The sequence below is a fragment of the Pagrus pagrus genome (assembly GCF_965226575.1).
Source record: "Pagrus pagrus genome assembly, chromosome: 17".
Taxonomy (NCBI): domain Eukaryota; kingdom Metazoa; phylum Chordata; class Actinopteri; order Spariformes; family Sparidae; genus Pagrus; species Pagrus pagrus.
Genome location: NC_140201.1, coordinates 26,148,731 through 26,161,042, shown reverse-complemented (window position 1 = coordinate 26,161,042; position 12,312 = coordinate 26,148,731). Strand labels below are relative to the sequence as shown.

At 38.4% G+C, this 12,312-nt stretch overlaps 1 protein-coding gene across 1 annotated transcript; it reads left to right on the top strand.

Annotated features, from left to right (window-relative positions):
- The first annotated feature begins 429 nt into the window (after positions 1-429).
- On the top strand, positions 430-12,014 carry stx12 (syntaxin 12). Its single transcript, XM_084379531.1, has 10 exons — positions 430-520; positions 1,229-1,370; positions 4,580-4,649; positions 4,993-5,092; positions 6,604-6,741; positions 6,901-6,944; positions 7,993-8,098; positions 8,252-8,324; positions 10,950-11,032; positions 11,118-12,014. Exons 2-10 carry the CDS (start codon positions 1,271-1,273, stop codon positions 11,208-11,210), a joined length of 807 nt encoding a protein of 268 aa, XP_084235657.1. The 5' UTR covers positions 430-520; positions 1,229-1,270; the 3' UTR covers positions 11,211-12,014.
- The last annotated feature ends 298 nt before the right edge of the window (positions 12,015-12,312 follow it).

Below are 12,312 nucleotides of genomic sequence, written 5' to 3'. Positions count from 1 at the left end.
CCATTACTATAACATATCAGCAAGACTTCACGAGAAGAATATTCTTGATATATGAAAATTGGAACAATGTGTTTGGACATGTGTGTTGTTATTTGTGTTTCATTGATTATTTGATCTTGTCCACTTTTTTAGTCTGCTCTAACCTAAATGTAGGTTAGTTATAGTCTTAGTTTAAAAGCCAGATTAGACAACAGCTCTGGCTTTGGTATGAGTGATGCCTTGTCTCATGCGAGTTGGGAGTGAAAATAGATTATTTTAGCTTCTCTAAATATCTGGAAAAGAAAATTCCGAAGTCGTCTTCAAAAATGCCTTTAACGGTTTGCTGTGAGCCCATCGGAGCCCTCCGGAAGACTCTACTTGCGCCTTTTGAAAATGTCAGTTCACATTTTGTAAATAAAGTTCATAAAAAACCTCTCTCCGCGTGCGTCATTTTACGCAATGACGTCACGGATCAGGAAAGGCAGTATTTTCACAGCAGACCTCATTAAGCCTATGTGTTCATTTTTAAACAGCCAAATACGTAAGTATGTTTTTGTATTAAGCGCTTTAACGTTTCTCTGTTGACAATATGTTGTTGTTTCTCAGTCTCTGATGGTGAAGAACACGCGTACTGCTTTATAGACAGCTAGTTTATCCTAAACAACTGAAAGCTGACAAGTTAGCGTTAGTTAGCTAGAAAGCCGACAGCGAAGCATAATTGTGTACAGCCTTCTGGTAGATGATCAGGAAGATATAGAGCCCGTTGAGTTTACTGGCTTAAATTGTAGACTGTGTATAGAAGCCATTGTAATATAAGTTCCCATTAACTTTAACAGATATCCATTGCCTGACAGGGTCGTTGATTCTAATCAGCTTGAATGATACGACATTGGCAGCTAACATGTTAGTAGCGTTAAGCTAACAGTTGTTATTCGGTCCAAGTTAGATGCGCTTAATCTCTCCTGTCATTAACATCTTATCATTCCGGAACTGAGAGTGGACTGTGACACGTTGTAAGAGTGAGTAAACTAGACTGCCATAATATTAAAAAAAGAATCGATTGGTAATCGTAACTGACAAATGGTTAGTTTACACCTGCTGTACTGATGCTCTTTGTAAGTTGTCAACTGGTCTGACACTATGATTATCTTGCCTGTTCAAATCTTATAATAAATATGACCGTTAAATCACCTGACAAACTCTGCACCTATAGATGGTTTCTACCTTTTTTTTCTCTGTTTATCTTCAGCCATAGCTCAACGCCCAAGGCACAAAGCACCCTCTGGCAGACATGTCATCCAGCAAAGCAGAGGCCTACCGCCCTGTCCCACGGGACTTCAACACCCTCATACAGACATGCAGCTCCAACATCCAGAAGATCACACAGAACAGTAAGTGTATCTCCAAGTGTGTAACAGTACATCTATTAGTGCAGAACCATCACTGTACGGTGCCAGTCATACAAGAGCATGTGGTACATTGCATGCCTACTCCAAAATCCACAACTTTACCCTGTTCATGTCATGGATTTTCTCAAGAAACATCGTGTTGAAACTTCTGTTAAATTCATGGGACCTCGCAAAATCCTGTAGCTGTATTACTCTGTAATTTTTGAAGTTTGGCCCTAAATTTCAGCGTTTTTGTAATTCTGTGTATGTGGTTTCTAAACCTCAGCAATCAGTTATTTTTATACTCGATTGGGTTGAAATTTGTCCTGAACATCCGAGAGACCCTGAGGAAACATAGCAAAATGTATTTATGTAAATAGTTGCTGAATGATTACTTATAACACCAAACAAAGAATCTATCATTTTCAAAAATTCATATCTCCGCTTGTTTTCACTTCCAACCAAGTTTTGGTTCTGTGTAGTATCAGTGCAGTTCTATCCCACTTAGAAGTTATTTGGTCCTGCATAAAAAGTTCACTGTCATAGCTCTTGTTACATAAAGCCTTGGAGCTGAAAATCACACTTTTTGGGTTATTTTGACTGTAGATTTTCCCAACAAGGATTATTTTTTTAATTTCCTTTAAACTTTTGTATGTGAAAGTGTTGATACCCAATGCATTCATGTGTATATATATATATAGAACTATAGAACCTAATCAGAAGAGCTGATCGATAAACACAGGAGATCGTTTCTGTATGTGCTGCTACAATGTCGTATAAGTGTTAAGTGATATTAATCACAATGTTTAGTTTTAAGACCTGGACTGTCCAATCCACAGATTTTCCAGTGTCCATGGGCATAACTGTGATCCGTGCATCACTGCTGTGTGTCTTTAAAGTGTAATCAGTTGAGACGTTTACGTTATTAAAGTTCTGTAGTGAATATAGTTTAGACCTACACTTGGAAATTAGATTGTGATGAACTTGATTCATAGATTGATTAAAATAAAGATATTATTTCTTTTGCAGTTAGTACTCTGCATTATTTTACTGCTGTCTGTGTCCTACTGTACATTATAACCAATCCTGCCCTTTATACCTGTTTAAATATATTTTAAAGAGACGACAAACAGTTTGGCTCGATGATCACTTTATTTTTTCAATGGCTGATCTCTGGAGAAACACTAACAGCTGTATCTACATCTGCTTCGCTGTCTGGTTTTGTGGTTTGAGTTCAGTTCCTGTTTCATTGTCACAGTTTTATCACTGGACATGTCAGGATGTGATGCTCCTGCTGATATCCTGATTATTCATTTTCATGCAAACGATGGTTCTGTTATACACATTAAACTTCTGGATTTTTTTTTTTTTTGTGAACCATCAACCTTCAAGTTCTGTGGTTTTCTGTCCGTTACATGTTTAACAAACACCTGTGCATGAATGACAAGCTGCAGTCTGATTTATACTGTGTACTGTGTCTGCTCAGAGGCACAGGAACCATTTCAACTTGCAGAATACATCTCTATATTTATTCATCATTTGCCTCTGTATTCAGTGATATTCTGATTGTGAAATCATCATTTAATAACCCAGAATGTGATTATAGTGTCTTTTGAACTCTGGAAGCTATTTTTAGGCTAAATGTTTCAGGGGAACTAAAATGATGTGACAGATCAAACCTGACGCTCAAGAAAGATCAGCCTCACGTGTTTAAAAGAGACCATGAAAAGAAAAATGTTTTTAATAACTGAAGAAAGATGTTTGTGGTCCTTTTGTTCTCCTACAGTCAGGCTGACTCATTTTAACTCAAAGTAAGCTGGCAATCCGCTCACCACTGCCAGTGCACACGTATAAATGCTCACTACTATGTATGCTGCTATGTATGACATAACATTCCCAGATTCCACTGTAGTCCATTCCATTTTAGGTTTTTTAGGACAAAATTAACTTATTTGTCAAAAATTACAAAACATTCTCAGGAAAGATCAGAAAAATACCAAAACACACTGGAGACGGGCTCCAAAAAACAATCAGATGGAATGCAATTTAGTACTTCAAGCTTAAAATATCTCCTAATGTTTAGAATGTCCATGTATTCATTAATTCACTCATCTAACAAAATAACATTGGCAGTGACATATTTTTGAATGTTTATAGCAAATATATAGCATTCAACACAATCTCACCCATTAAACTGATTGGAAAACTAAACACTCTGGAACTGGATATTGGACTTCCTAACAAGCAGACCCAAGAGAGTTCTGATTGACAGTCACACCTCCTCTACGTTAGTGCTGAACACTGAGGTTCCCCAGGGCTGTGTGCTCAGCCCCCTCCTGTTCACACTGTACACCCATGACTGCACTGCCAGACATCAGGAGAACTCTATTGTGAAGTATGCAGACAACACCATCATCAGCGGCTGCATTATAAACAACAATGAGAGTTCATATTGTGAGGAAATCCATAACCTTGGTCTACAAAGAACTATCTCCTGCTCAACATCAGCTGATTGTTGATTTTAGAAAAAAGGAGGCAAAGACACACACCCCCGTCTACATCAGTGGAGCTGAGATGGAGCAGGTCAACAGTTATAGGGTTCTTGGATTTACCATCATTGAGAACCTCTCTTGGTCATCACACATCACCACCCTGTTTTTAAAAAGCACAGAAAAGGCTCTACTTCCTACACAAACTTAAGAAGGCTATATTCTTGTGCAAGATTCTGGTCAAGTTTTACAGAGAAGCAATAGAATGCATCCTGAGTGGAAACATCACAAACTGGCATGGTTGACCACTGCCCAGGACAGCAAGGCTCTGCAGCAGGTGATTAAAACCACCCGGAACATCACTGGTACCATCTACAGAGCATCAGTGACATCAGTGAAGTGAGACGTATGCACAGAGCCCAAATGATACGAAAGGCAACACCCACTCAAGCAACCATACTATGGAGCAGCTTCTTTTCCCCAGGCTGGAGGCTCCTGAACTCAACGCAACACATTTCGTTTTTTAAACCCTTGTTTAAAAAATGACATTAAATATACCCTGTACCTTGTATCTTGTATATTTTGAGCCATATTAATATGCATACGTGCACTGTTGACCTGGATAATAGCTATTTATTACGGTGTGTTGTGCCATTTGTATAGGCAGATGAGTTGTTCCATTACAGGATTAAGACTTATCACTGTATCTTGTTTTCATTACAGCTGCTCAGATCAAGAGTATGGTGAACCAGCTGGGGACCAGACAGGACACCAGTGAACTCCACGATCGTCTGTATGTATCAGCCTTATGTCTAGAAACTCTTATATTGTTTCTCCTCTCTGCCAGACACTCACTTTTGACTTGTAAACCTGATCTGTTATGGACAGTTGCAACTGCCCCAGAGCTGTTATACTCCAAAACCTCTATTAAACTTAGGCGTCAGGGTTGCTATCTTTAAAACGCACAACCTTGTCCTCAGGGAGGTGTGTCTGATCACTTTTAATTTGTTACTTGAATAACTTAAAAACTACAACACTATAATGTCACATGTATTAGAAATGTGTTCTTTTTGTGCAGGATGATATTGGGTAGTCTGGAGCTTTGGTTGTTATTCTAACTGTTGGTGTTTCCACAGGCAGCAGATACAACACTATACCAACCAACTGGCAAAAGAAACCAATAAGCACCTGAAAGAGTTGGGATCAATCCCTTTGATCTCATCACCCTCAGAGCAAGTAAGTGTCAGGCTACATTTATTAATACATCACTAGTATGGACTGATGAGTATAGTAGAAGCAAAAGTGACTGTGGCACTCCACCAAACTTAATGTCAGTGGAAATTAAGAAAGTGTCCTCTTCAAAATGACTCTTTCTTTCAATCAGCAGAAATCAAAGTTAGGCCTTATCCCATTTCCAAGTTTTTACCCCTCCCCTCGTTTTTCGAGGGCTCTCTTGCCCCTCAGAAAAGAGTTACAGGAGGTAGTGATTGAAATCTCCCCCTTTGAAAAGGGACAACCCTTTAAGCCCCCAATATGGCATCAGCTGACGTCAATGGTGTTTACATTTCGACCGGACAATTGCAATATGGGGTCTTCACCTGTAGTGTTTTCTCTTGTGTTACTATGGCAATCACAGTATTATCACAAAGCAATTAGCTATTTATCTGATGGAGATAGAAAAGCATGGAAGCTGTGTGTTTGTCTGTGTCTGTCTGTCTGTGTCTGTCTGTCTGTCTGTGTGTCTGTCTGTATACATATATATACATATATATAAATACAATCCACTATCTCGCTACTGGACTTGAGTTTAATCCGCAGTAACAATGTAACGTTAGCTAGCCATCCAGTTAGTTGCTGAGACATCAGCAAAGTGAGCTTGATTGTTTCATGCTTGTTATAAAGAAAAGGACCGTCATACACTGAAAGGGTAAAGAGTTCTCGTAACCCTTGGTTCATTTTATCTCTACATGACCTAGTTAATTCCTAATCATAATATTCATAATAATCTTTTCTGTAAATTAAATCTTATTGTGATAGTTGCTTTTTAGAACTAAATGACATTAAATAGCCTATGTATCGTTTGTTTAAAAAAAAAAAAAAAAAATTACGGGTAATAATGGATTATGACCTTATTATGAATGTTTACAACCCTGTCCGCAATTTTGAATAACACTGAGAAAGTTAAGTCTAAGTTATGACTGTAATAATTTGGGTGGACTGCAGCAAAATGAGGTGGATGTCTGTCCCTGACATAGTTGAGTGAGTAATGAAGTTACACAAGTGGCCGGTTCTGTGTTGGAGCTTCACCATTGGCTGTTGCTCTCTCAAATTGAAGTGCAAACATGAGTGAAGGGGCAATCCCCCCAAGATATGATTATCATTATACAAACAAGATTGCAAAACAAAATGATAGCTGCCGTCCCTTTATTTTAAGTATAAAATCCAAATAATATAAATCAATGGAAAAATAATAAATCATAATTAAAGCTGCAGGCAATGTTGAATGAGCTCTTGTACCCCTGTGCGTAGTGTGCAGCAGCTGCAGCTTCAAGGTGTTGAGACTTTGCTGACAATATACAGTATTAGGTGTATTCACGTCAGTGGTTTGAATTCTTCTTCATCACAGTTTTTCCAGCGGGTTGATGTAATTTTTCTCCCTTTGCTCATTTGGCTCTCTTTATGAATTTCCTCCTTGTGTTTCTAACTGGTGTCTTACCATCTGTTTTTGCCTTCCTGGTGGTGTCCAGAGGCAGCAGAAGATCCAGAGGGACCGGCTGATGAATGATTTCTCAGCAGCTCTGAACAACTTTCAAGCAGTTCAACGGCGTGCAGCAGAGAAGGAGAAAGAGTCAGTTGCCAGAGCAAGAGCTGGATCCCGCCTATCAGTAAGTAGGATAAGAGGTCAGATAGAGAGATCACCTAACCACATTAGAGAGAGCACAACAATGAGAGAAACTTCAGATTTAGGTGTCATGTCATCATGTCTTGATAATCTGTGCTTTGCTGACTTGACTGGCAATAGTGAGTTTCTCCTTTTCTTTCAGACTGAAGACAGTCATCGGGATGAAAAGCTTGTTTCTTTTGATAAGTAAGTAAAGTCATGTAATAATCATATGAATGATAAAAAGAATTCAGATCCCACTGTATACATGCCCATTCATTCAACTGCAGGGTATTGCCATGGCTCTTCCCTCAGAAAAAACATAACTAGGATATATACCCTGTAAACCTACTGTACAATGACATCTGTAGCTCAAAGTAATTTGAAGCAGTAGCATTACAAAGTGAGGTGGGTTGAAGAGGATTTGAAGATTTCTCCATTCAAAGACATTGTAAAACTTTTCAGAAAAAAAGAGCTGAACATTTTTATAGCTGAATGGATTCTGTCGCTCAAAAGATGCAGACGTAGTAAAGAGCAAAAAATGCACAGAAGAAGTTAAAAATAACTAGAAAATGTTTTTCCTGTGAAAATATAGTGTGAATGCTAACATCTGAGAGTAATTATTTTTAATGAAGTGATTATTTTAAAGGAGTGATTTTAGCTTGAACTGGGGTTATGTTGTTCAGTGTCACGTTTGCCTGGCACAAAGTCACAGAAAACGGCACTGGAAGTGGCTGGCAAATTAAACAGACCAAGAGCTGCACTGGCCAGCTAGGTTAACACACACACACACACACACACACACACACACACACACATAAAAGGACACACAAAAAATGCGCGCGCACACACACACACACACACACACACCACGGACTGACGGACGGACGAGAATTGGATAGAAAAATAGAGCATCAACTTAATGTTGCTGTTATTTGAGACCACAAGTTTACCTGCAAGTCTTTCTTGTTGTGTTTTTTTCATGACCAGAAGGATAGTTCTACCTCATTGAAGTTAGAAAGGGAGCGCTGCCAAAGCAACTGCACAAAACAACATTCGAGATCCTAAATATAAAAAATATTATGTTGTTATATATTTAGACTATGGTGGGGGAAATTGTCTAGGTAATGATTAGAAAACACTGACTTGACGAGGAACAACCCTGGCGCAACTGAAGCCATTCTCATGCATTGTTGTAACAGTTAAAGTCTGTGCCGTTATTCAAACATGTTATTTTAATGTTGTGTATGTAAAGCCAAGAGGACTGGGGTCAGATTACCACCCAGACAGAGGAGGTGGCCATCACAGAGGAGGACCTGGAGCTCATCAGGGAGAGGGAAACCAACATCAGACAACTGGAGGTTAGCCTTTGCTTACTTTTTGAAATATTACCAGAACATAGTGGAAGTTTATAGATCCCAACAAATGACTACTACCCTCTGCTAAAACTCACTGTCATATCCTGGAACCACACACATCTGTCACTGCTAATTCTATCTTATTACCTGTTTTAGTCTGACATCCTGGATGTAAACCAGATCTTCAAGGACCTGGCAGTGATGATCCACGATCAGGGAGAGATGATTGGTGAGTGGCAATGGGGTTGATACTTTCAGGACTCTCTATTCTAGTACAGGCCCAAATGCTTCTAATCTTCTACTGTTGCCATTGTAATCAACATTCAAGTCAGTATTTAAAGGAAGAAGAAGTTGCGTTGGCTGCACCAAAAAAGAGCGAAATGCTGATATAGAACTAGGAATTAAGCACCTCTGTGGCGTTTAAGTACTGAACTTGGCACAGCGGTCGCATTAATCAAATATTCCCCATCATTGATTAAATTATTTAAACAATGACAATGAAATGAAAAATTGTAGGCTGTCTGTCATAATGACAGATCAGAACTCAGAGGATGATCTATCATAACGTTTGCAATTCATATGCAACACGTCAATAATCACATGTACCACCTGCAGTAGAAAATAAAAAAAATCATAATATTAATAAAATGTATGATAATAATTATTATTGTTTCTGTGGTTGACCTTGTACTTTATGAGTCGGAGGTTAGGTTTATTTGTCATTGTAAAATGTGTTGGGGCAAATTTTGGTCCAGAAGTCATTGTTGAGGATAAGTCATTTTCTCAATTTGCCAGGGAAAGAGATATTGTTTGGTCGGTGATGATACGTTTGTACGTCTTGGAAAGGGTTTTATCAGTTGTTTTGATTTTAAATATTTCTTCTGCTCGTGTGGATGTTTGAATAATGTCTTATTTGAGATTGATCTTATGTGTTAGGACTGATTTAAACTGTAGATTTTGAAAAAAGAAATTTTTGGTCTATGTTTGTGAATCAGTTCAGCGAAAGTTGTAAAGGCTTAGTTTTGGATTATGTGTTGAAGCTGTATGATACCTTTGTCTTTCCAAGTGGTGAAGGTGATTTTTCTTTTTGTTCGAAGTCCACGTTATTGCTAGTGAGAGTGTTAAGTGCATGATTTTGTGTGCTTTCCGCCAAACTGTCAGAGCTGTAGCTATGGTAGGGTTCTTGAAACTGTTGTGTTTTATGGAGTTTCTGATAAACGCTAGGGTTCTTTGCATTGTTGCTGTTCAATGTCTTACCAGGGTTGGCCATGTTCGGTGGGATGATCCATTTTATTATGACTTGTAGTTGATTGGCCAGAAAATAGTTTGAAAGTTTAGAAGTTCGGTGCGTGAAGACCTCCAAGGTGTCTTGGTCAGTTAATTATTGTTCTTTTGTTTTTCCAGTAAAATGTTGTTATAATTGAATCAAGAGAATTTAACCATGTGAGGGGTGAGTATGCTGGAATCATTGTAGTTTATTTTTGGGAAATATTGTCATCCTGTGTGGTAAATACGAATGTTGACTCGATCAAAAGCTTTTTCGTTGTTTCCTCTTTGTTCTGGCTTGTCTGGTGGATTATGTTAAATTGTCTGCATGTGTTATTGGGTGCATGAGTTCCTTTGATAAAATCTGCTTGATCAATATGATTTATATAGGGTGACAGTTTCAATTCTGGTGGATAATGCTTTACTTTTGATTTTTAAGTCTGTGTTGATTAGAGATAGCAGCCAGTAGTTAGTTGGGAGGGTTGGATCTTTGTCTGGTTTTAGTAATCCTGTAATGTAAGCAATGTTCACATGTGGTGAGATTTTACCAGTTTCTGTCAGTCTTGTGTCTTTCTGAAAAGTAGAAGTGAGATGGCTTGCCAGAAATGTCTGAAATGCAGGGAAGCCATCCAGTCCTGGTGCTTTATTTGGAGGTATTAGCACGAGTGCTTTGTGAAACTCTTCTAAATGATATAGCTATTGCTTCAGGTTGGTCTTTTGTTAATGCTGGTAAGTCTATATTATGGAGGAATATATTCATTGTCTGATAAATACAGTTCATGGTAGAATGTTTGGAAGGGGTTTCTTGTGTCCTCTGGTAAGATAAGGGTCTTCCCCACTGAGTTTTTTTATATACTTTCCCAAGTCTGTTTAGATTTCATTCTGTTGGAGGCGTTGCGTAAATAATTTCAAGCTCTTTTATTTTTTGTTTTCAATTGTTTTCATAGGCTGTATCTGTTTTCTTCCTATATGATGAATATGAAGTTATTTTTCCCTTCCATTACTGCTTTGGCTGTTTCCCGGAGCAGTGTTGGTGACATGTTTGGAGAATCATTAATGTCCAGGAAGGATGCCCACTCCCTCCTTAAAAAGCTGTCCCAATCTTGGTCTTCGATGAGTGACATATTAATTAATTAATTGATGAATCTGTTATGTCTTTCATGATCAGTTTGCCGGTGACAAAATAAGTCTGTAGGTGAATGTGTGAAAAATATGAATTTTCTTTTGCTGCTTATTTATTTGCCAACCGTCACCAAGTCTGACCTCTACGTACTTGGTAAATCTTAAACATGTCACCCTACTTCAGTCTTTGTGTAAATGATGACATGTCTGTCCAAAGCAAACACAATAACTAGTTTGTTAGCTGTCCTTTTTTTGTTTTGTAAAGGAAGCCAATCCTTTTTTCTGCGCATTGACAGTTAAAGTAGGAAATAATGGAAATAGTGGTGACAAAATTAAGAAAGCTGTTGTGCAAGAAGGGCACAAGTGAAGAGACGAACTGTCTGTTTTTACTGTGGAAGCAAAGCTAAACAGTTTTCTTTAACTTCATAGGTTCCCAGTTGACCTTGCTGTATATTCTGCCCTGTAGATAGCATCGAGGCCAATGTGGAGAATGCTGAAGTTCATGTAGAACGAGGAACAGAGCAGCTCCAGAGAGCCGTCTACTATCAGGTAAGTCTGCAGCAGTCTCTAAAAGTGCTGTCTGTCAGTGAAGTCCCTGCCAACAACCATCATGTCTCTGTTTTCTTTATCACAGCAAAAGTCCCGGAAGAAGATGTGTATCCTTGCAATAGTTTGTTCCGTTGTGCTCGTCATACTTGGCATCATTATCTGGCAAGCTGCTAAGTGAGTTGGCTCCTCACAACTGATGTGTCATTACTGTATTTTACCCTGCCCGCTCCCACCTGCAGGTTCTGGCTTGGAATCACTGATAACTTTTAGCCAAGTAGATCAATGCAGAAGGATGGTTAGTATGAAAAAAACGTACTCATCTGAACTGATCAAGCCTGTTTTTGTAAAAAAAAAAAACAAAGACATTTTTAAAAAGCTGTTATAAATCCTATTCACATTAAGATAAAGAATAGGATGGAGGACTGAAGTGGTGTATGGGAGCATTTTAAGATATGAGATTCCTTGCTTCATTCACTCATTTATTCTCTTATTTACTGTATTAACACTAACTGTCACTGTATTTCAAATGAAAAAAATACTGGGAAGCATTTCTCAACAGGCAAAATGAAAAAAGGAAACAGGCTGCTTGTTGAATTAAAAGGAATCTGTACTTTTTCAGGGGCTGTAAATTTGTTTTTTTGTTACCTATTGTGGTGGCATCTTCTGGTGTATAGTACATGGAGTGCCTTAGGCCCTGCTGTGGCTCCTGGCCTTCATAGTAACATTACATGGGACTTATATGACTCCTGGTGATGATGCCAGCCATGGTTGTAATATACTTGTTGTAAAATGAAAGCTTTATCACATGACCAATCCATGTCTGTAAATATTACAAAGTGCTGCGTTATATTCTACTCGGAACATTATGGAGAATAGATAATTACACTATCAACAAATTAAACTCAATTCTTCAATTAAAACATTTATAAATTAATTTCTATGACACCTGACATTATGCATAATAAATATCTTCAACACTTTTGCCCTTCTGGATGTGTCATTTCTTTTGTTTTTTCATGTACATGCTATCTCACTGGTTCTCCTCAAGGAGCCTCAAGCCTTAATTTGGGCTGGAATGTGTAAGGCCATGGTCACATGTGAATGCAAGCGAATGAAAATCTCCTCCTGGTGCTGAATGTGGGCAGTGCAGGATGTGAGGCACACAGAACTCAGTGTGCTAGTTTGTAGCCTATTTGATTGGTCAAGCACACACGTGCTTGCTGTTGGTATAAAACTCACCAAAGTCAAAGCCAAGACCTGGAAACATGGCAATGTCAACA

Coding starts and splice junctions, on each gene's coding strand:
- stx12 (XM_084379531.1), top strand. CDS start 1,271: ATGTCATCCAGCAAAGCAGAGGCCTACCGCCCTGTCCCACGGGACTTC. Junction 6,742..6,900: donor GAGCTGGATCCCGCCTATCA/GTAAGTAGGATA, acceptor CTTTTCTTTCAG/ACTGAAGACAGTCATCGGGA. Junction 8,099..8,251: donor CCAACATCAGACAACTGGAG/GTTAGCCTTTGC, acceptor TACCTGTTTTAG/TCTGACATCCTGGATGTAAA.